Below are 22,786 nucleotides of genomic sequence, written 5' to 3' on the forward strand. Positions count from 1 at the left end.
CAGAGAACAGGCACTTTCTCGATTAGGCTTACATGTTTGTCCCTTTTTGTCAATGTCTTCAAAAACTGTCAAATGCTTTAAAAGTTAAGACTTAGCTCCACATCTGGCATCTCTGCTCAGAAGTTGCATATATACTTCACTGAGCTCCAACCAAGTGGATCATTGCGCGGTGAGCTTTGGTCAGAAATAAATATGGTCGAACAAATCAATTTCGGCCGGGTGATGCTCATCATCATCGTAACCATCATTAAATTTAAACGGTAGCATGTAGGTATATGAAGGAAAATTTGAAGCGAAAGACCGGCTAATGACCGGACGTAGTGGGTTGTTGTTGTGTATATCTCGCAAATACGCGGCCTACTTGTGAAGGAGCCGCGGTGTTATTTTGCTTTTGTGACGTTTGCGGAATTCACCATACCGTACCGACGGTGCTCAGTCATCTCTCTTTTAGTTATGCGCGTCATAACAAATCACACAAAGTGATCTACCATCACTCATCATTGCGGGATTGTTGTAGAAGTAAATTTTATAATGCGATCGCGCATTCATCGGAGGAGATTCAATATTTATTTTCTACGAACAAAATCACTCATAGATTTGGTTTGAAGTGCGTTACCGTAGAGAAACAGACGCAGCACTTAAGACTAACGCATAATGGATACACTTGCGTTGTGTTGACTAAAACTAGACATATAACCCGAGGGAAAACTGTCAGATTAACGCAAACGCAACCGTAACGTATCAATTCTGCGCCAGGCTTTAGAACAAAGTCGTAAATGCTAAACATGTTGTGTTGGGTTGAGCAATCACTAGGTGGCGGTAGTGAGCAAACGTCAAACAGGAATAGGAACGATGTGAACGCTGCAAGCGGTCAATCAACCCACTAACCTAATAGGCATTTGAATCAACCGTTCAAATGTGATCAATGGATAGCGAATGATAGCGAGTGAAGTATGACGTCTGCTTCTCTGTGGTGTTACCTAACGCAGGATGAACTATTTTACGACTGATTTTAGTTACATTTGATTTGGTGCTCATTAGCTATAGATTTTTTCGCAACGTAGGTAAGCGAGTTTTGCTTGAATGAAATCTAATTAGCAGTCGTAAAGCTAGCTGTACTTATAAGATTCGCCAAAGGAGGCACCAGTGTGTATGCATTTGCGGCGGCTTCACTTCTCAATGAAAAATGACAGTAGAGTGCACTTTTCATTTCACAAGTCGCCACTAGGTAGCGACGCGACGAGGAGAAAAGATGGTGTAACGAAAACTTTCGAGTGATCGCCCGCGAGTTGATGTGACTGCTTGCTTGCTTGCCTGGAGGCAACTTGCGCGAGGGTTATTTTGTGTCATATTCTCCCACTTCGACAAGATGAAAAGTGTACTTCATACGGGTGAGATTTATTTCACCTATTTGCACTTGTCTGCAGCAAATGGGGAGTGGTTTTTGGTTATTGAATTCTGTTGCATAATAAGGTATGTGCAACGCATTCGTACACAAACAGAAGATGTCGATGTAAGGCAACCCAATCCACTGCCGTTCGGTAATTTTTACCGAAATCTCAACTGCTGAGCAATGCTAGTGGGTTTTACCGAAATTCTGTAAAAAAATACCAAATTTCGGTGAAACGCTACCCAAGTAACAAAAAGTTCAGATAAAAGGGTACTTTATAAGCTAAGCAGCTTGTTCGAGGTTGCTCATTAGCCTTCTAAGCAGCTTCATTTTTAAGTAATTTTGGAACTTGAAAGTTCACATAAGCACGCTGGATAGCCTTCTAAGCAGCTTCTGACAGAACTTTGACAAAATTCATGCAGAAACAAAAATGTGTTTTTCAGAATCTCAACCCTGTGATTCACGTCTGGAAATTGCTTCTGATAATTAATTTTCACACATGTCGCTGCTATGTAGATTTGAACTGGATCCTCCTGCGTGATAACCTGTTGACTTACCGCTGCGCTGCTGAAGACACTTGACAAAGTCAAGCTAACTTCACTACTGTACAAATGTGCAAAACTAGCTGCCGACAGAAAATCGATTCAAGTCAGACTTTACCTGCTGTCCACTCAATCACAGCTGTAGTACTGTGGTAGAGTATAGGGTACTCACGCAGCGACTATCGGTTCGAATCCGATGGGCGGCATTTTTTTTTGCTTAAGCCTAGTATTTATTGATTTGATGCATTCATATTTGTCTTTTATTCGTTTATGCTTAAAAAGTTGTTTTCTATAAAAGAAATAAATTTAATCCTCATTGAAACACAATGCTACTGAACTGAACTTCTATGAACTTGAAAGTTCCGACAAAGTTCCGCGTAGCATCTTAAGCAGCTTTAAAGTTCCGCGAAGTTCAGATAAAGCTCCGAATGGAACTTTCTGGCTGCTTAAGAGGCTAACAATGAGCCTTGCCGGAACTTGTGACCGAAGTTCCAGCAAGGCTCATCGTTAGCCTCTTAAGCAGCCAGAAAGTTCCATTTGGAACTTTATCTGAACTTCGCGGAACTTGAAAGTGCATTTTGTCATGGGAAGCGGAACTTTTGGTTACTTGGGTATCGTTTATCTGTCAAATTCTAACGAAGTTCGGTAAAAGTTGCTATCTTGTTTTGCCAAGCCGAAAACCCCAAAAAAAGCCGAAAAAAATCGAAGAAACCCGGTAAAACCCGCAAACTTTTGCGCAAGCTGTCCAAGCTCATGAGGTGCAGTTGTGTAAAGAGTTGCAACGGTTGTTTTGAAATAACTGGGAATGTGGCCATTACGCGGCGCTGTCGCATTGCGAATCGGGGTGCAAATTCCGCCGTTGTTTTATCTTTTGGCGCTAGTATCGCCAAGTGTGCACCCCAATATAGTTCCACCGAGAGAATGTGTTGGATTTACTTGGAAAACAATAATTGTATTGTTGTTCAACTCACTTCTAATTGAAAGCCATGAAACAAATTATCAATGGGTTGCCCAAATTTTGTTGTTGAATTAGTGAAATAATCATAAACATCTTGTTATTTTACCAAATACAGCACAGTCTCTGAGTAGGAAAATTTAAAGGTGCGCTAGTGAAATATTTCTTTAGTAAGCGCCATCATGATGTCAAAACGAGTTTTTAGGTGGGAAAGTCACCGTCGATGCCACTACTGAGCTTGTTTTTTTCTTTACACAAGATTTTCAAGCAATTTTGTTCGAGCATGTTCGTCTGTTCTCTGTGCTTCCACCCAGAGATGTCAGGTGAAATTTTCAAAAATCTTCGCAAGGCACGCTAAAATGTCTTTACATGTCTTCACACTCCATATTGCGGCTTGTGTATAAAACTAATGTAAAAAATCAAAATTTATGCTATGTTCTCATAGTGTTCACACTATGCCGACATTAAAAAGCTTACCATTTATGTTTATGAACTAAAGAAACAATAACGTTGCGCGTAAGCTTACATTTTCAGCCTCCTCAAGAAAATGAAAATTCCTTAAAAAGCTGCCAAAGAACTCCTGCAGCATTTGTGGCAGAATTCCTTCAGGATTGCCCAGGGAATTTTTCCATGATTTGACCCGAAAATTCCCTCAAAAACTTCCATGAAATACTTTAAGTCCTCCAGCAATAATGCATGGTTCTCTCAGGATTTCCTTTGAATATTTCTTGTTCTTCTTTGCCGAAATTCCTCAAGAAGTTCCTCGGATTGATTTCCAAGAGTTCCACAAAAAATCCGGAAGTTCCTTCAGAAGATCCTCAGGCATTCATCCTGGAGTTCCTCGGAATTTACTACAGAAAGTTTTTGGAAATTACTGTAGAAATAGTTCCTCAAGAGATCCACGGGAATTCTTTTAGCAGTTCGTTGGGAGTTTCTGCTGGACTTCCTCGTTAATTCCTTCAGGAGTTCCTCGGATATTTCTCCAGGAGATCCTCGCGAATTCCTCCAGGAGGTCCTTGGGAATTCCACTAATAGATCCTTGGGAATTTCTATAGGAGATCCTCGGGAATTCCTCCATGAGTTCTTTAGAAATTCCTACAGGATTTTCTAGACAATTTCTTCAGAAACCCCCGAGAGTGTATCTTGGAGCTCCCAGGAAATTTCTTCAGGAGTTTAATGAAAATTTCTCCACGAGTCTCTGAGAATTTTTCCAGGAATTCTCCGGGAAACTCCATCCAGAATTTTCATGAAATTTACTTCAGAAGTTCACCAAGAACTTCTCCAACAAAAGTGCATGGTTTTTTCCAGGTTTTCCCTGGTATTTTTCATGGTTTTTCCCGAAGTTTCTCGTATTTATTTCCTCAAGTGCCGCAAAGAAATCCGAAAATTCCTCCAGTAATCCCATGGGTATTCCCCCGTAAATTTTTCGGAAATTCTCCCATGGTATCCTCGGAAATTCCTCCAGGAGATCCTCGAGAAGTCGTCCAGGGGTTCATCAGGAATTCCTCCAGGAGTTCCTCGGGTATTCCTCCAGGAGGTGCTCGGGAATTCTTTCCGGGGTTCCTCGGGAATTCCTCCAGAAGATTCTCAGGTAATCCTCCAGATGATCCTTGGGAAATCCTTCTGAAGATCGCCGGTAGTTCCTCCAAGAGTTCCTCAGAAATTCCTCAGGAACTCAATCAGGAGATCTTCGGAAGTTCCTCCATAATTTTCCCAAAAAAATCCTCCACTAGTACCTCAGGAATTTCTTCAGGAGTTCCTGGAGTTATCCATAAGAACATCCAGTTGAACTTCTTAAAAATCCGGAAAGATTTCTTGAGATTCTCGTGGAAGCATTCCTCAGAAAATGCTAGAGGGATTCTCGAGGATCTCCTTGAGAAATGCCCAAGCAGATCCTAGAGAAACTCCCCAAGGATCTCCTTAAGGAACTCCCGAGGGACTCCTGGAGGTATACCCGCGAAACTCCTGGAGAGATTTCCGTGGAGAAATTCCCGAGAAACTCCTGGAAGAATACCCGAAGAGCTCTTGGATGAATTCCAGAAGAAATTCTGGAGAAATTCCCGAGGAACTCCTGAAAAAAACACCCGAAGAACTCCCGGATGAATTCCAGAAGAAGTTTTGGAGAAATTCCCGAGGAACTCCTAGAGGAATTCCCGAAGAACTCCTGTTGGAATTGTCCAGGAGCTTCTGGAGAAATTCCGAGGAATGCATGTAGGAATTCCCGAGGAACTCCTGAATAAACTTTCGGTGAACTCCTTCAGGAATTCCCGATGAACTCATGGAGGTATTTGCAGGGAACTCCTAGAGGTATACACGAGAAACTATCGAAGAGCGTTCCGAGGAACTGCTGGAAGAATCTACGAGGAACTCACGGAGAAATTTCCGAGGAATTTATGGAGAAATTCCCGAGGAACTCCTGGAGGAATACCCGAGGAACTCTTTGAGGAATTCCTGAAGAACTTCTGGGGCAAATCTCGAGGAACTCCAGGAGAAATTTCCGAGGAACTCCTGGAGGAATGCCTAAGGAACTCCAGGAAGAATTTCCGAAGAACTCCAGGAAAAATTCCCGAGAAAATCTTGGATTAATTCCCCAGGAAATCCTGGAGAAATTCCCGAAGAACTGAGTGTCTGAGGAACTCCTGGAGGACTTTCCGAGGAACCTCTAGATGAATGTTCTAGGTGAGATTCCCAAGGATTTTCTAGAGGATTTCCCAAGGAACTCCCATAGGAATTCCCGACGATCTCCTCTAGAAATTCTCGGAATGCTTCTGGAAGAATTTCCGGGGAACTCCAGTCAGAATTTTCGAGGAGCATCTGGAGGAATTTTCGAGAAAATCCTGGGAGAATTCTTGAAACTCTAATGAATTTTGCAGATGAAATCCTGAAGTAATTCCCGTGGAATTTCTGGAGGTATTTTCCAGGAATTACTGGAGAAATCTTAACAGGCTCTCTTGGACAATTCTTCGGAAAAATATGCGGGAAATTCTGGACGTAGCTCTGTTTGAAATTCAAACGAGGTTCTAGTGATAGTGACCATTTTGACGATTTTAAATTGAGCATATCAAAAAATGCTTCACATTTCATGGTTTTAGGAACTGTTAGGATTGTTTAGGTTGTTTAGAAAGAACCTCTGTTTTTGGAGATTTTTGGAAAACTAGAGGAGGATATCCAGATTCCTTGAGAAAACTAAAAAAAAATCTAAAAATAACGTTTTTCAGAATCTTTGATGTCATTCAAAAAAGTCCTCGAATGAAATGATAAATAATATGAACAAATAGAGTAGGTGTTCCATCAGTAATCTCATGCTCCCATATTCATCCTATTCGAAACCAAGCGATTACGGTACCAATAGGAAGCAATCAGTGAAGTACTAGATTGAAAGTAGTGAGCTGAATTTTTGTATGGTGAGATGATCAGTTCTCCATTTCTGCTATGAAATGGTGCAAACAACGTGGATTATATGGTTTCATGCCTAATTTGATGCTGTTTGAGCAAAAGTTTGGGTAACTGTTTTGTTGAAGTTGCAAGAAATAAACAATACAACAACACAGTTACCCAAACTTTTGCTCAAACAGCATCAAATTAGGCAAGAAACCATATAACCCACGTTGTTTGCACCATTTCATTGCAGAAATGGAGAACTGATCATCTCACCATACAAAAATTCAGCTCACTACTTTAAATCTAGTACTTCACTGATTGCGTCCTATTGATTCCGTTCTTTTTGTTTTCATGCGTGCTCACTTCTAACAAAAAATACAAAAATATGAAACACAACAAACAACGCTTCAATCCTTTGTTTTTCGTAGGATGAAAATGGGAGCCACATGCTTAATAAGGGAACCAATACCCTATTTGATTGTTCTGGAAGATATATTGAAGCATTCATGGAATGCATTGGTTGTTTCCTGAAAATTTTGCTTTTTTTCATATAATTGCTGATCTAAAATAATTCAAAAAATCGGCACATATCCTAAAATTTCCAAGAAATTGTAGTCGTCATATTAGAAACGTATCGACGGTCTCCCCCTTATCGAACGGGACGATTTGAATCCGTCGCGGATGAAACCGTCGCTAGAGTCGTCGCAGCCAATCAGCAGGCGGGAATCTGACGTTTCTCAGATCTCACTATCACAAACAGCAGCAGATGTGGTGCTTGATCCGTTGCGATGATTCAGAAATATCGACTGGAAGTTGGCAGCGCGTTTTGTTATGAAAGCAACATACAATATTTTAACTAAAAACTGCTTCAAAAATTCCACCAATATGAAGACCGAAAATTTAGGAATCTTTAAGTTTTTACCAACAAAAATTAAAACGCATTTAATCTGATTATTGGATTGGATCAACAATATAAATATTATTTTTTCAGCTTTTAAAAGTCTTCAAAAGTCTTCACATAATTGAAAATGTCTTCAATATGTCTCCACAGAAAAAATGCCTTCACAGAAGTTCAAATGCCTTCAAATTGAAGACATGTCTTCACATCTGGCTCCACCAGAGGCGCTAGAGTTCGATCGCTATGACGTTTGCCAGTGTACACGTTGCTGAATGATGCAAACGAAAATTACAGAGAAAATAGGTAGAGAAGCGAAGAGTGAACTACCGTCTGAATGGCAACACTTTTTCTGTTTTGATTTCATCACTCGGATGTTGGCAACTGCCGGAAAACAGATTAATCCACATATCGAGGGCAGTGTCTTTCTCGTATACTCCATTAGAAAACTATTTATGGTGTTTATTTATTAACAGGGAATCATCTCAATTGTATCCCAAAATGAAACAATTTTCATCAATGTAAGGAGTCAATGTTATTTACAGTGATATTCTTGATATTTAACCTCCGAGCGATCGCGCTGTTGTATTTTGTACAACACGTTGAAAAAATCTCGCTTTTTGTACTCAGCATTAGTGTGGTGCTGACGCAGGTAGTCAACCGCCCGAGTTACGGAAGGTTAAACATTTTGGTGAAACAATGATTTAAATGATTGCGATACCTATCCTTAATTACGCGACAATCGTCAAGGTTTGTTGATTTTGTTCGATAGGATACCAGTTTGACGGTTCGATAAGGTATTTTTGGCTTCACACTCTTCGCTTCTCTACCTATTTTCTCTGGAAAATTACAGACGATTTATGTAGTAGTGTGCGTGTTAGCAAACATCAAATCGAAATCCATCATGGCCGAAAGTGTCTCGCGCGGTTGTACCAGCAGGTGGCAGTGTGATCATGAACAAGACACCGAGCAAGATTTTTTGATGAATTTCCTTTAACCTTCCGTAACTCGCGCGGTTGACTACCTGCGTCAGCACCACTCCACAGACAAACAGACGTAACACTTGCGAAATTTCCATCGACCACGCATTTAACGATCACTTTAAACACAGAGAACAGACATCCAAGTCCAGTTCCGAAACTGTGTAAGGAATTTAACGGCCATTTGAAATCGGCAACACAAGTGGCAATAGCGTGGCGCTGCAATCGGTTAATTTCCCATACTAATTTAATTCACCACTTGAAATGTTTCAATTCACCACTGACTGTGGCAATATGGTGTTTGGTGGCGTTAGTGTTGTCATCGTGTATTGGTTTGCAACCTTACTTAAGTAAAGATTCAAATCCTTACACAACATTCCGAATGAAATTTGTTCTAGCCTGGATGTCTGTTCTCTGTGCTTTAAATTTTCATTGTTGTGGCTTTCACAACCACAGGCGCGCGCATCGTTTTTCTATGCGTTTGACGTTTCACACTAGTGCCTTCTGTTGACGATATTGCACAACACAGTGATTCGTGCAACTTTTCCACCAGGTGATGATAGTGTGAACTGGGCGATGGATTTCCATGAAAATCGTTCAAGGTGTTACGTCTGTTTGTCTGTGACCATACTAATGCCACAGAGAACAGACATCCAAGTCCAGTTCCGAAACTGTGTAAGGAATTTAACGGCCATTTGAAATCGGCAACACAAGTGGCAATAGCGTGGCACTGCAATCGGTTAATTCCCCATACTAATTAAATTCACCACTTGAAATGTTTCAATTCACCACTGACTGTGGCAATATGGTGTTTGGTGGCGTTAGTGTTGTCATCGTTTATTGGTTGTGTACCTTACTCAAGTAAAGATTTAAATCCTTACACAACTTTCCGAATGAAATTTGTTCTAGCCTTGATGTCTGTTCTCTATGCTAATGCTGAATACAAAAAGCGAGATTTTTTCAACGTGTTGTACAAAATACAACAGCGCGATCGCTCGAGGGTTAAGAGTTACGTCTGTTTGTCTGTGGTTATACCCTTCACATCGACCCATTTTTTGTATTTTATAGAGGCTTTTAATTTCGCGATTCATTCGCCTCTGCACACTGCTCCATGTCGTCTATTGCTCGTCTGGCAATCAACGTTCGGTCTAAGACATCTTGACGAATCCTTCGTTGTAGTCTACAATTACAGTTGTAGCACGTCGCATTTAGCACAGAGAACAGACATCCAAGTCCAGTTCCGAAACTGTGTAAGGAATTTAACGGCCATTTGAATTCGGCAACACAAGTGGCAATAGCGTGGCGCTGCAATCGATTAATTTCCCATACTAATTTAATTCACCACTTGAAATGTTTCAATTCACCACTGACTGTGGCAATATAGTGTTTGGTGGCGTTAGTGTTGTCATCGTGTATTGGTTTGCAACATTACTCAAGTAAAGATTCAAATCCTTACACAACTTTCCGAATGAAATTTGTTCTAGCCTGGATGTCTGTTCTCTGTGCATTTAGGTTGGGATAGGTTTTGGTGGTGTAGTTGTTAACATAACACTAAAAAATTAAAACATGCTTGCGCCGGGAGTGGTCAATCGACCAACTACCGAAAATTTGAATCAATCGTTAAAAAGGTGATCGATGAGAAGCGAGTGGAGTGGGACGTTTGTTTTTCTGTGTCTGAATACTCCGACATCTGTATGAGTCTGTGCAGACGCAGTGGTATATTACGGTCTGCCATAGTCATGCGATTGCAATCATCATTTCGCTCCTCTTTCCAATATTGATCTGGAACACGGAGAAAACAAAGTACCCAAATATGAGTTTGTTTCACCCAACTTCGGGGTTGCGTGCGGGAACCCATATTCGAGTCCGTGGAAGCGATGTTGAAGTAGGATTTTTACATTTGATCCCGTGCGGCTAAGTTTTTTTCACCCAACTGCTAGTTCAAAATACTCAAATTTGAGTTTAATGCTGTTTACTCAATTTTGGATACTCGCACCAAACTGTCAAAGTTGAGTTGTTTTGCTCTTCGCTCTCTGACAACAACAAAGAGAGTGGATGAGAGAGAAGACAAAAAAGAACTCAAAAGTGAGTTTAAAAATACTCAAATTTAAGTTCTCGAGTTTCTCCGTGAACTGACGTAGCAAAGGCCACTCTCGCCTAAAAATAGAAGATCAACAATACTCACACACTGAAGAGCCTGTTAGTCCTAGACAGCCGTCTCTTTGGTTCCTTGTGTGAGTTTAGTCTGACGATACTGGAATAGAAAGTTCTTTTCCCCTACTGGGACAACGCCATCCTCTCTAAAGAGATAAGTGACATTTCAACACACGAACACTAGCGCAAATTTTTCCTCACACAAAAGTGCACGCCGATTGAAAGGCTACTCAGATTGCATATGCAAATATTACCCAATCGATTTGGGTAAAACGGGTAAATAATGATAAAACTAACGTCCGGAGCAAGAGTGCAAATATTTTCCTCGCAGTTTCACAACAGAGGTAATCACATTCAAATGTATGCGTGCCTTTTTTGTAGATGTAGTTGTGAAACTGCGAGGAAAATATTTGCACTCTTGCCCCGGACGTTAGTTTTATCATTATTTACCCGTTTTACCCAATTCGATTGGGTAATATTTGCATATGCAATCTGAATAGCCTTTCAATCGGCGTGCACTTTTGTGTGAGGAAAAATTTGCGCTAGTGTTCGTGTGTTGAAATGTCACTTATCTCTACTACATCTACAAAAAAGGCACGCATACATTTGAACGTGAGTACCTCTATGAGATCAACCAGGTGTACTATAGAGGTAATCACGTTCAAATGTATGCGTGCCTTTTTTGTAGATGTAGTTGTGAAACTGCGAGGAAAATATGTGCACTCTTGCCCCGGATGTTAGTTAAGTTTTATCATTATTTACCCGTTTTACCCAATTTGATTGGGTAATATTTGCATATGCAATCTGAATAGCCTTTCAATCGGCGTGCACTTTTGTGTGAGGAAAAATTTGCGCTACACTGAACGGCGGCTTGCGGTGAAAATTACTATTCTCAGGGTCAATTTAAATACACAACGCCACTAAATTTGTGCAGACTGATTTTCGTTTCAATTATGTTTTCAATTTTACCATGGACTCGATTTTCAATTAAAAAAAGTTTCTTTTGGCAACCGGATTCGAACCAAGAACCTTGACATCACCAGGCTCGCACGCTACCACTCGGCTATCGAACTGGTTGATGAGAGATGAAGCAAAACGCACACAAGAAGCGTTGGTGGGTCGATGATGATGTTTTGCCATGGTAAATTTAAAAACATTGTTATGCTTGTCATTACTGCAAGCCGCCTTTCAGTGTAGTGTTCGTGTGTTGAAATGTCACTTATCTCTATGAGAACTCCCACAGTTATTAAGGCGAAGGTCGCTTCCGTCTACTTTCTTCAGAGCTTTCTCTGTTGATGACCATTTTGCCACAGAGAAACAGACGTAACACTTTGAACAAATTTACGAAAACTCAATCTCCCAATGCTAAATGTAAAACGATGCCAGCGCCGCGAGTGGCCAATCGACCTACTACTAGATATTTGAATCAACAGAGTGTGACGTCTGTTTCTCTGTGATTTTGCATTTGTGTATCGTGAGACAGGTACGAAGATACTATATTCCCAAGCAAGCCAAGGAAATTACGAAATAAAATCCTGGACCGACCGGGAATCGAAACCGTCACCTTCAGCATGGTCAGCTGAATACTCGCGCGTTTGTCGCTCTGACTAGCTTGAAATCAATATCCTTATAATAAAAGATTAGTTCGTCTCAGATTACCCCTTAATTATAGCAAACAGTGGTTAACTCAACTCTCCAAAAAGATGCCCTTCAAACTGAAACCGATTGTACAACCGGCATCCGTTTCGGACGTTGTAACAATCAGTTCAAGAAGCCAAAAATTAACACAAAAACCAGCATAACGAAAGCAGCCCAATCAAGAAAACAAACGGTGAACTTGGAACCACATCTTATGCGTACAACACAACTCTGCTGGTTTACAAAACCCACCGCATCGCGTTCCGGTGGTGCGTTGACCAGCGCTCACTTGATTTCGCACAGCACAACCACTGCTAGTTGGGTGGTAAAAACAAACCGGACGAAAAATACCTTCCCAAAAAGAGACCTTGCGCTTGCTCCGCGTGGTGCAGTGGCAGTAGGCGTATCAACGCATCAGGGCCCACCGCACCGCTGAAGAAATTACATCACAGCTTCTTTTGCGCTGGCGCTGCTTTGTTGATCTAGTCCACTGTGAGTACGTATACATTTGGGTACCGTGCTACGGGGTGATATCGATCAGGTGGATATCTCGATTCACGGAGAACACAGAGAACAGACATCCAAGTCCAGTTCCAAAACTGTGTAAGGAATTGACCGGTCATTTGAAATGGCAACACAAGTTGTAACATCGTGATGGCGCTGCTATCGCAAAGTTCCCACACTGCTGTCAGTGGTGAATATAAAACTTATCTAGACATGCGTATTTGCCACAGACTGTAGCAACATGCTGCTTAGGCATAATACCGAACCACACGATGAAGGCGACTTGCTCCGCCAAAGCTCCTCTCCTTTAAGAGGCAGCTTCACACTGACCACTTCGTCATGGTGCTGGTTGTCACTGATGCTTGCTAGGAGAAGGACACGTAAGGGGAATAACACTAAACTATATTCACACCCCACAAATTCTTTCACTGATATTCCAACTAAATTTGTTCTTAAATTTGACACACTAGTCTGTTCTCTGTGTTTGACTGCTCAGTAAAGACGGCAGACATCGAAGTCCTGCTTCAAAACTTTGTAAGGAGTTCAACGGTCATAAGAAATGACAACACTAGTAGTAACATCATGGTGGAGCTGCTGCCGAGAAGTTTCCAAGGTACTGTCAGTGGTTAATATAAAATTTATCTAGATGAGTGTATTTCACTGTTGGCTGTTTTGCGACGCTGGAGTTTTCAACTAATTCCAATTTGAATTCTTTGTGATTCAAAGTGGTTTTTTAGCTTTAAGTCTGCTTGAAAATTGAATTAATGTGACCCCACATTACGGTCGCCTTCCGCAACAGACACCGGTGGGCGATAATGGTTGCCGCTAGATGCACGCTTGGCTGCACGCAGTTCAAAGACTTGCGCTTGCTTGCGGAGAAGAATTTAGATCAAATCGTGAAGCTGGAGCTATAGTTGGCATGGCATTACACTGGCGTGATTCATTGCATAGGGGAAGTCAGCGTAAAATGCACCATCTCGGGGTGAAACGACAGAGAACAGACAATTAAACTAGAACAAATTTTCTTTCAAAAGTTGTGTAAGAATTCATATTATTTTAGGGTTGACAACACTAAAACCACCATAGAGCTTCTTGCGCCAATCATCGGTGAATTATACATATTTAGATAAAGTTTATATTCACCTCTGACAATAGCGTAGGAGCTTTGCGATAGCAGCGCCGTCACGTTGTTGCTATACTTGTGTTGCCAATTCAAAAGGATATTCTTTACAATGTTTTGAAACTGGATTTGGATACTTGTTCCACAGAGAAACAGACGTAACACTTGAAACAAATTTCAATAATAAACATTGTTACGAAAACTCGACCGCTCAATGCTAATCTCACTGTGTTGGAACGGATCATCACTAGGTGGCGGTAGTAAGCAAACGTCAAACAGGAGCAAAAACCTACCGAATAAAAAAGGGTGTGATGGAAAGCGAGTGGAGTGTGACGTCTGTTTCTGTAGCTTTGGTTGTAACGTTGTAATATGGGCCATTTTTCTGACGGAGGCATTTCATCCCAAACTCCCCTATGAATGGCTGTGAAGACTCATAGCGAAACAAAATTTTGCATTTCAATGACGTCCAAGACCGTTGTTTCCTGGATGTCTCAATTAGTTTTAAGGGTCATCCATTGAGGAGACCATAGGTATGTACATTGTAACAAATGCAGTTTTCGTGGGTGATTTTGCCGAGTTCCATTTACATTTCCATTTCGAGGAAAATAAAATTACGGTTTCACTAGTTTTTGTGCTTTAGTTTGAATAGGTAAGATTGATTTCCTTTCCTGCATCAGGGCAGGGCCTTTATATTCCGAGAACGCCGCGTGGGCTTGTTCCGTTTCACTACATATACAAAACAAAGGAAAAAAAAGTTCGCCAAAAGAGAATCATGGGGAATTTAATTAGCTTTCTTTACGGTATTTTGCTCGAATTAATTTTCACTCATGTTAATTTCCTTTGGTTGGTTCTTTGCCTTGGGGCAAGACAAAGCAAATATGGGGTGGTGAAGAAAATAACAAATTATATGGATGCTGAAAAAGCACAGTCAGTCAGTGGCCATTACGGGTGGGCATGATGGGAAACGAATTGGGCAAAAGTGATTTTTCGTAACAGAACTTTCGTCTGCGGAATGAACTAATAAGGTTATATTTAGCTCATTTAAATAGTTGAAAAATTGGGGCACATACCTACTGTGTGAATGCACGGTATAGCAAGAGATAAACATATCATTGATAAACATACAGATATCCGTATGTTTATCAATGATATGTTTATCTACTCTGCTCCTGCTCCTGCTCTGCTCCTGCTCTGCCCCTGCTCTGCCCCTGCTCTGCTCTGCTCCTGCTCTGCTCCTGCTCAGCTCCTGCTCTGCTACTGCTCTGCTCCTGCTCTGCTCCTGCTCTGCTCCTGCTCTGCTCTGCTCTGCATTCATTTCAAAATCAGTTCTTGAGCCGCACAAAACCTTCCCAAGGGCCGTAGTTTCAAAAACTACACAATGATCGCTAGTTGCACATTTCCCTATAATTCAAGGGTATGCTGGATGACCCAAAACAGACGTCGCATCAAGCACATGCATCACAGGGTTTACATTTTTACAAGCTTTTGGATAACCTAAGATGTATCCAAAAAATTGTTTCGATACGCTTCATAATTAATTCTAAACAACCAACAATGATTGGCATTTTTTACTAATCTTTCACATTCACAACTCTCTCGTTTCAGTTCAAATCTACCTCTCGCCGGTAGAGACCCACTGTTCCAACATTGACTACTTCCCTCAGACCGAGGAGGACAAGTCATCGCCCGGCTTCAACGAGGACATCATGGCTCGTCTGCATCTGGCCCGTTCCGTCATTGCCGCCTTCATTCTCAGGTTATTGACGACGAATTGCCATCTGCAGAAGTCACATTATCCTAACTCTCTTCTTTTTTCAACGTCTACATTTTTAGCTTCGTTGCCATCTTCTGCGCCTTCTGGACCGGACTGTCCGGCTGCTGGAAGCGATCAGCCGGTGCCATCACGGCCACAGCCATCCTGATGCTGACGGCCTGTCTGCTCGCGGCCGGTGCCATGGGCCTCTGGCACACGGTGGAGTTCTTCGAGAAGGAGAAGGTCGTCGGCGACGATTACTACCAGAGCTGGACCACGGTAAGTATTCATTGGATGAATTTGTCCGGAAGTTCTCCGGAGTCATTGGACCTCTCGGTATATAGATCTTCCACCTCGTCAGAATAATGCAGAAGCGGACAGACTGTACTGTACGACGAAGGGTCGCCAGGTGGCTTGCAGTGTTTTAACAATAGAATCTGAACCTTTTCCAACTGCCTAGAAATTTGCTATGGTGGTCAAACTCATGCTGAACATAAGCGAGCCACATTGACTACCTTTATGGTTATGGCCGGGTTACCGTCCGGGTCTCGTGTCTTACGATGTTCTCAGTTCCTGTACAGACCTCTATTCGTCCGACGAAAGTGTTGTACCGACTTTTGTACTGTACTAATACACAATGATCTGATATGAGGGCTGACCAAGAACTCCACTATGGACTCCGTCCAGGTGGACGTTACGGCCACGCCGGCTCTGATACTTGACCAACTTCTTGGTTTCCATCCAGGCTTTTCGGAGAGCTTACGGGACAGCTTCTCGAATCCATGGCCGTTCAGGTCGTACTTGCTGAACGTGAACGCCAGCAGCATGAATTCAAATGACTTTTTTAGTTGTTGGTTGATAAACTTTTACAGGTCATTGGCAATGTTTCGGATAGAGGAAAATTGGGCGGTGAATTAATTAAGAATTGTAGTCTACAACGTGGATTACGCAGAGTTTGGCCAGAAAGTGTACTGCTAGTAAGATGTTCTTTATGTTGACTCGTTGCCACGACTTTGTGAACCTTCTTGATTCGATATAATCAACAGGTGAGCGTCGAATATCTGAACGCTTATGTTCAATAAGCTTTGCTATTGTGACGAGCTCCGGAGATCCGGATGTCACCGGAGAAACCTGGGTTTGTTTCACATGTTCGGAGGGAACGGTCACATGGTCGCGTCACGTGACCCGGAGAAAATGTATCCTTGTTCAGTACCAGTTTAACCCAAGGAAGTGGCATCCCTATCCCTCTAATGCAATGTTTTCGTAGCCAACATAACTGCGGCTCAAGCGTACGGCTCAAGCTGACAACCTATCTTTCAACACAGCAGCATATTTTTAATGCTGGGTAAGAAAACAAGAAGATCATAACAGTCCCCTGGTTTAGCCCCCTTGTACGTTCATTCCGATCTGTCCTCATTGGTGCGAGCTTTTTGTGTCCTTCACCTAGCTCTTAGGTAGAGTCCGCTGAGCCTCACGATGTCCAAAAAATACCACCAGTACAGTGGTAGCTGCCCGTTCCTGAGTACGGATAGCCTTGGCACGTGTGACCGAGGATTCCGACTAAGTCGTCCTTGGACAGGTCGGCAGTGTGAGCAATCGCTCCACAGATCTGGCTTCGGCTTATCGACGCGCGAGGTCAGTAATTTGGGATTGCTATCGACGACTCTCGGTTGTTGACAGTTTCCTTCATACTGCACACTGCATCGAATTGTCAGATGGTCACTATGCAATCATCGTCAACCACCCAGGTTGACCTGGGACTTAGACCCATGGTCTACCTTGGGCTTCACCAGGTCCCGTCGATGAGGAGCGCTTCATTTGTAGATATACACCTACGCCTTCGTTTGCAATATTCATGTCCTAGTTGACCATAGTTTCGAGTGGGGCCCAGTCTCTGGGGCTGGTCTAGCAGCTGCACCGTTCGACCGCCCAGGCGTTTTGGAGTCTCTGCAGATGACCACAGGGGTTAAACCCGCTTGTGCGCTGGATAATGAATCTAGCAAAGACGTGCACTGGTGAATCGGCCACCTGGCAGAGGCATAACAACTACAATAGTGTATCAGGATCACAAGGTATCTATTTGCCGTGCAGACCAGGTACTTTAGTGCCGAGTTGACGATGTGACCTTTCTCTCTGCACTTCCTGTAGAGTTTGCTTCTAGCGGAGTTTCTACACTCCCACAACTTGTGGCCTTGTACAAAACCTGTGAAGCATGCCGCTGGTGACTCGTAGATGCAGCGTGCTGAACACGCACGTTGAACATCGAACTCTGATCTTCCAGACTCAGATCACCTGGTTAACACCGGTCTTGAAGAACAGCACTTTGGCTTTATCGCGCTTGCGAGCTGGCATTAATTGTTATCGCCTACTATGATCTAGGCTTAGTTCAGCAGTCATACAGTCCAAAATCTGCGCGAAATGAACAATAGACCAACGTGGAGGTACATAACAGCTATAGAAGAGGACCCCGTTGACCTTGGCGACCACGAAGTTCTCGGAAAATGGTGACTTTAACTCCTGGACTGGGTATTTACCCGTTGTTCATAACGTTGCCAGTTTGGACCCAATAGCGATTCAGTTGCCGTTACCGGCGGGTAATATCCGTGGTGACATTAGTTCTCCATTCAGCGACTACCGAAATCAATGTGGTGTAGGTTCAGCTGCGTTGCCTGCGCTTTGACTTGTCCACTGTGGCTCTCTTGAAAGCCAGGCACTTTGGAACTCCCATCGGGTGCTTGCTGTTCACGGATTTCTTGCAACAAATCAAGCACTCGGGAGAGTTCGTGCTGCCTTGCGTCTTAGGTCTTTCTCCTCCACATCACCTACAAAGCTTGCTCAAACGGCTGCGGTGGCCATCTGCTCCTCGCACTATTGTCGTAGTGACGAGCTTTATCATGCTTGAGCTCGAGGATTAATTCCCCGGTACGAGTACGTCGAATACTGCGTACATCATTCCGTAAGATTCGTGAGCTTGGCATCACTCCTTATCGCCTTCAATTCACCTGAAAACTTAGCCTCGTTTGCTTTTATGACGATGGCGTTGCCTTTTTTTCGCTTGGCTCTCCTACCTTGGCCCTTCTACCTCTCCTTGGTTTAGCGTCCCAATGCTTCTGTTTATCTTTCTTCTACCTCTTTTTTATCTATCTTTCCACTTGGGTTCAGGGAGCGTCCTCTCCCTTAGCCGCCACACTCTGAGGTGGCTTAGTACCAACGCAAGACCGCAAGCCCTGGTATCTTCAATCCAAGACGAACCGGCCTTTTCAGAACCACCCTTCTCAGTTTTTTGGGGTTAACAACCTCCTGGACTTGCGAGCGCTGCCAGGTGCTTCTAACTTGACGATTGCCTCGCACGCTACTTCGATTGCTGGTCATAAGTGATCGCGTCTGGTGGACTCTTCGGGCTATCTGCGAATCTGGTTAGACTTCGGCGCCTTCAGTATCACGGACTCTGCTGTTGCCAAAGTGGTCATGAGCATTTAGGCTCATCTGTCACTTTGTCCCTGCTCGCCGTTCAAATCAGGCATTTTCGTGCCGAGTTGCACTCCCTGGGGATGTGGCCCTCTTCTCCGCATTTCCTGCAGAGTTTACTCTGGTCGGATCCGCTGCACTATCACGTTTTGCGGCCTTACTCAAAGCACTTGAAGCACGCCTCTGGCGACTCAATTATGCTGAGCGGAAACGCTAACCAGCCAACTCTGAAGTTCCCGACAGCGCACGCCACGTTAACCTTCCCTACTGGAAGCTTAACCTCGGTGATCTGAGTGCCTCAGCGTCGGCTATGTCGTCCAGGTTGTTGTACTGGAGAGTTACCGTCAGAGGCCTGACCGAGGGCTGCAAATTTTGGGGCTTAATCACCTTGCCTTGGTTCCCCCTTACGCACTTTGTAACCAGTTCAGGTACCTGATTACTAGCGCTGGCTGTCGCCTTCGCCTTGAGCGGTCTACCGGCCTTTGCCAGGTGCTTCTTGCCGCGCTTCTTTAGCAGGTTTCGGCCATGTTGACATGGCCTCTCTCCTACGGCTCCGGTGAGCTGCACGAACTCATGGATAGACATCTGCTCTTTGCGTGAATCGATCGCACTTCACTCATCGGCCAAAAGGTCGAACTCTCTTGGTCAGTGCCAAAGACTTGCGGACTTTCAACATGTCAAGATCCTTGCTGATGATGTCCCGTCTGCTAATCGAGGTGCTCGGTGACTACCAACATCTTGGGCAGTCCACACCTATTGCGGTTCACCTTCACGTGAGATCTGCATTACTCATTTGCACTTTCTCCGTCGGTGCTGCTCCCAAATGTGCATCTCCTGACTGCTCACTGAGGTTACTCCAGCTTCCGTCGCCACCGCTATTATATATGCAAGCAACAAGACCACTCTAGGCTTAACAGAGCTTCCTATGGATGCTGAACTCAGAGTCGGGTCATCTGAACCTATTCCCACCAGTTCGTAGCGTAAGCTGAATACAAACTGATGAGAACGCACTTAAGGCCTCGTGGCACAAATTTCCCAAATGGAGGACAACGTGCCTCTAGAGCTGACCTACTGATACCTGAAGGTCTCTTTACGGAAGGTGGAAGCCCACGGACCGTTTCCAGTCAGTATCACACAACTCTTCTAAGGAGAATAAAACGCTGTCACTCAGAAACATACATGATTCGTTCCTGATGTGCCCAAAGCACTTCTAGCTGGACTAAGGCACTTTTGAAAGCGGTACCAGCTCGCTTGTACAGAGGTGCTGCCGGATGCATTGAGGTTTCGTAGAGGCTCAATAGAGCTTCCGCAACGCCTAGGTCTTTTCCGCTTGAGATACCTGGGTATCAGAAATTCCATCAGTTACCGAGGAAGTGCCAGAGGTGGTATGTCCAATTGTCCACACGCATGTACAGGAAGTTCTTCCAACAGGAGATTTCATCTAATAGTTATCGTTTTACTTACCATCTCAATCTTACCATACAGGTCCTCCGTGACAACACCCGCATCTCGTACGACTGGTCCTACATCGTGGCCTGGGCCGGTGTGGCCTCCAGCCTGCTGGCGTCGATCCTCCTCTCGGGTGCGGCCGTCTGCCTCCGAGGCGAACGCGAGAAGGAAGAACAGCTGAACCTGCAATACCTGATGCCAGGTAAGTACCCGATTTCGGGCGGCTCGGGTGTTTCCGACAGCACAACTACCGGCACAATAAGCTATCCTCTGTCGCACATCGCTAACCTTCTGTCTCCGGTTTCAGTGTATCCTCAAAAGCAGCCTCCCTACCCCTATGGTGGTTTCCCTCAGCCCCAGCTCTACCCGCAGCCATACTATCACGGATCGCAGTACGGACCGTACAACTACTAAACGCACCCCTCATTTTTATTTTCGCTAGCGAAAAGCGGTAAAACAAAACAACACACACAAAACAAAACAAATGTAATTTTTGGGTAATAACGTAACCGTCGACTATTCGTCCGTTTTTATGATTAGAAATCTAGCTGTTTCGATCGAAACCTTACCCTTTGTGGGACAATCAAATCGGACCTATCGCAACGATCAAAGCCGAGAATTAGCGTTTAAACTCCTCGAATCGCGCGCCCTCTACTCTTCACATCACGAACAAAACCAACCCTCTCGCTTCCAGTTTCCGCTTTTGTTCTATCGCATCCGTAGAATAACTCTGAGAGACATTACTCTTCCACCCTCCCCTCACCACCCATCGAAGACGAAACGAGAGCGCAATCGAATTTTACTCAAGATGAGCTGCCGCGCGAGCTTGGAAAACAAACGTCGACTCCCTCATTAAGACACGGACTGCTCCTTATTGGTCTTCCATTTGTTTTATTTTAACTAAATTCTTTTCGACTGTGTACTTAACTTTTCATATGTAAAATGTGTGTTCGAAAGCGAGTTGGTATTCACCAATTCTCAAGTGCCTTTGGCTCCTTTCTCATACTTGGATTTCAAATTTCTCCCTCCCTATCTATCATTAATACATTTTAATTTCAATTATATCATACACGCAAAAGCCGGTGTCATTCTCATCATCTCTTTCTCTCTAACTTTCTTTCTTTCTCTCTTCGCGAGTGTGTGTGAGACCGTTCCACTGTTTCCGGTATTACTTTTTTTTTAATTAAATTTTTACGTCAACTACTTTTAAGTTTAGAATGACATTTGCTATTTTTGTTTTAAGTAAGCAGAAGAAAATCGAGGTTAAGAATCAAGACGATACCTAGATATGATGCTTATGTGTAAGTGAAGCTCTCGGGAGAACCTATTTGTTTTCCGAGAGACGGAAGAAGCGAAGTGGCGAATTGAACAATGCGTAATGCTGTTTTGTATTATGTATAGAAGAAGATAATTTAATACTAGGTTGTAAGGAAGAAGAAAAATGAAAAATATATTTTAGTTATAAACCAATGGAGTGCTGGATCGTAGCGGTCATTTCGGATGTCAAAGAGTGAACTATTCCATGTTTTGTTGCAGATTTCTTGTTTATAATTTAACAGATTATTATAACTTACATTTCACATAATGGTAGTGGATGAAAATCGATACTGAAGTTCGTTGTTTCCAATAGGCCATATGAATAAAGTTGAGTAAATACTCTTTACTAAATCTTTGTGAAACCGTGGAGTTAATCTCTGTGAATCTTCACAGAGATCTGAGTAAAGAATATTTACTCAGTTTTATTCATATAGCCTTGTCTCATGCGTTGAGCATTTCAAAGAAGGAAAAAAACCATGCTATTTTGTTTTTCAAAAATCAATCCCAATAATGGGTTGTATAGAATGTCCTTGTTACACATGCTGTTTGGTCGAGTTAAGCTTGTTTGATTTTTTTTATGATTGCCCGAATTAAGAAACATGCCATACTCGATTTAAAAAAGGACATATACAATAGCCGAATCGTCGAACAGAAAGTGATACCGCCCAGTTAATTTTATGATTGAGATAGCCGCAATAAAAAAGGAAAAAATAGCACGTTCTTATTTTTGTTGCCATTTTGGAGAATAAGGCTTTTTAAATTTTGAAATACAGTTCTCAATTGAGCCTTTTAGGGAGGTTTCATAGGCTTTTAGGGAGGTTTCAGGAGTATTTCATACTGTCTTAGAAGGGTTTAAATACGTTTCAAGTGGAATTAAGGCATATCCCTTTCGTGACGGAGCGAAAAAAAAACGAAATCTCCATACAAATGGCTCAACTTTGGCTCTCCAGAACTCTAAGATTTCCCAACAAAACAACAATTATTTTACCTCATTTGAAAGAACTACTCTTTATCTTTCGATTTCTAGCTTTGACCACCTTGACAAATCGGAAATAAAAATTATGCGTCAGACAAAACTTTTTCATGTTTTACGGTTTTTGTCCACTTTTTATCTACCTTGTTGTGATAAATCTCACAGGCAACGTAAACAAAATTTTGTTTACACACAAACAAGTATATGAGCCTCTGCACGAATCTGGTGTACTGCTCACTCCCACAGAAAATTTGAAAACAGCGCGCA

General features: G+C 42.9%; 1 protein-coding gene across 1 annotated transcript in view; it reads left to right on the top strand.

Annotated features, from left to right (window-relative positions):
* LOC109622456 (transmembrane protein 235) overlaps nucleotides 1–21,699 on the top strand; it is a 78,780-nt gene extending 57,081 nt beyond the window's left edge. Inside the window, exons 3-6 of the mRNA XM_020076785.3 lie at nucleotides 15,165–15,315; nucleotides 15,393–15,591; nucleotides 20,266–20,431; nucleotides 20,537–21,699. Of these exons, the coding sequence (XP_019932344.1) occupies nucleotides 15,165–15,315; nucleotides 15,393–15,591; nucleotides 20,266–20,431; nucleotides 20,537–20,643 (623 nt within the window). The 3' untranslated portion in view covers nucleotides 20,644–21,699. The remainder of the gene's footprint in view (nucleotides 1–15,164; nucleotides 15,316–15,392; nucleotides 15,592–20,265; nucleotides 20,432–20,536) is intronic.
* Nucleotides 21,700–22,786: the final 1,087 nt, after the last annotated feature.

Source organism: Aedes albopictus, chromosome 1 (genome assembly GCF_035046485.1).
Source record: "Aedes albopictus strain Foshan chromosome 1, AalbF5, whole genome shotgun sequence".
Taxonomy (NCBI): Eukaryota; Metazoa; Arthropoda; class Insecta; order Diptera; family Culicidae; genus Aedes; species Aedes albopictus.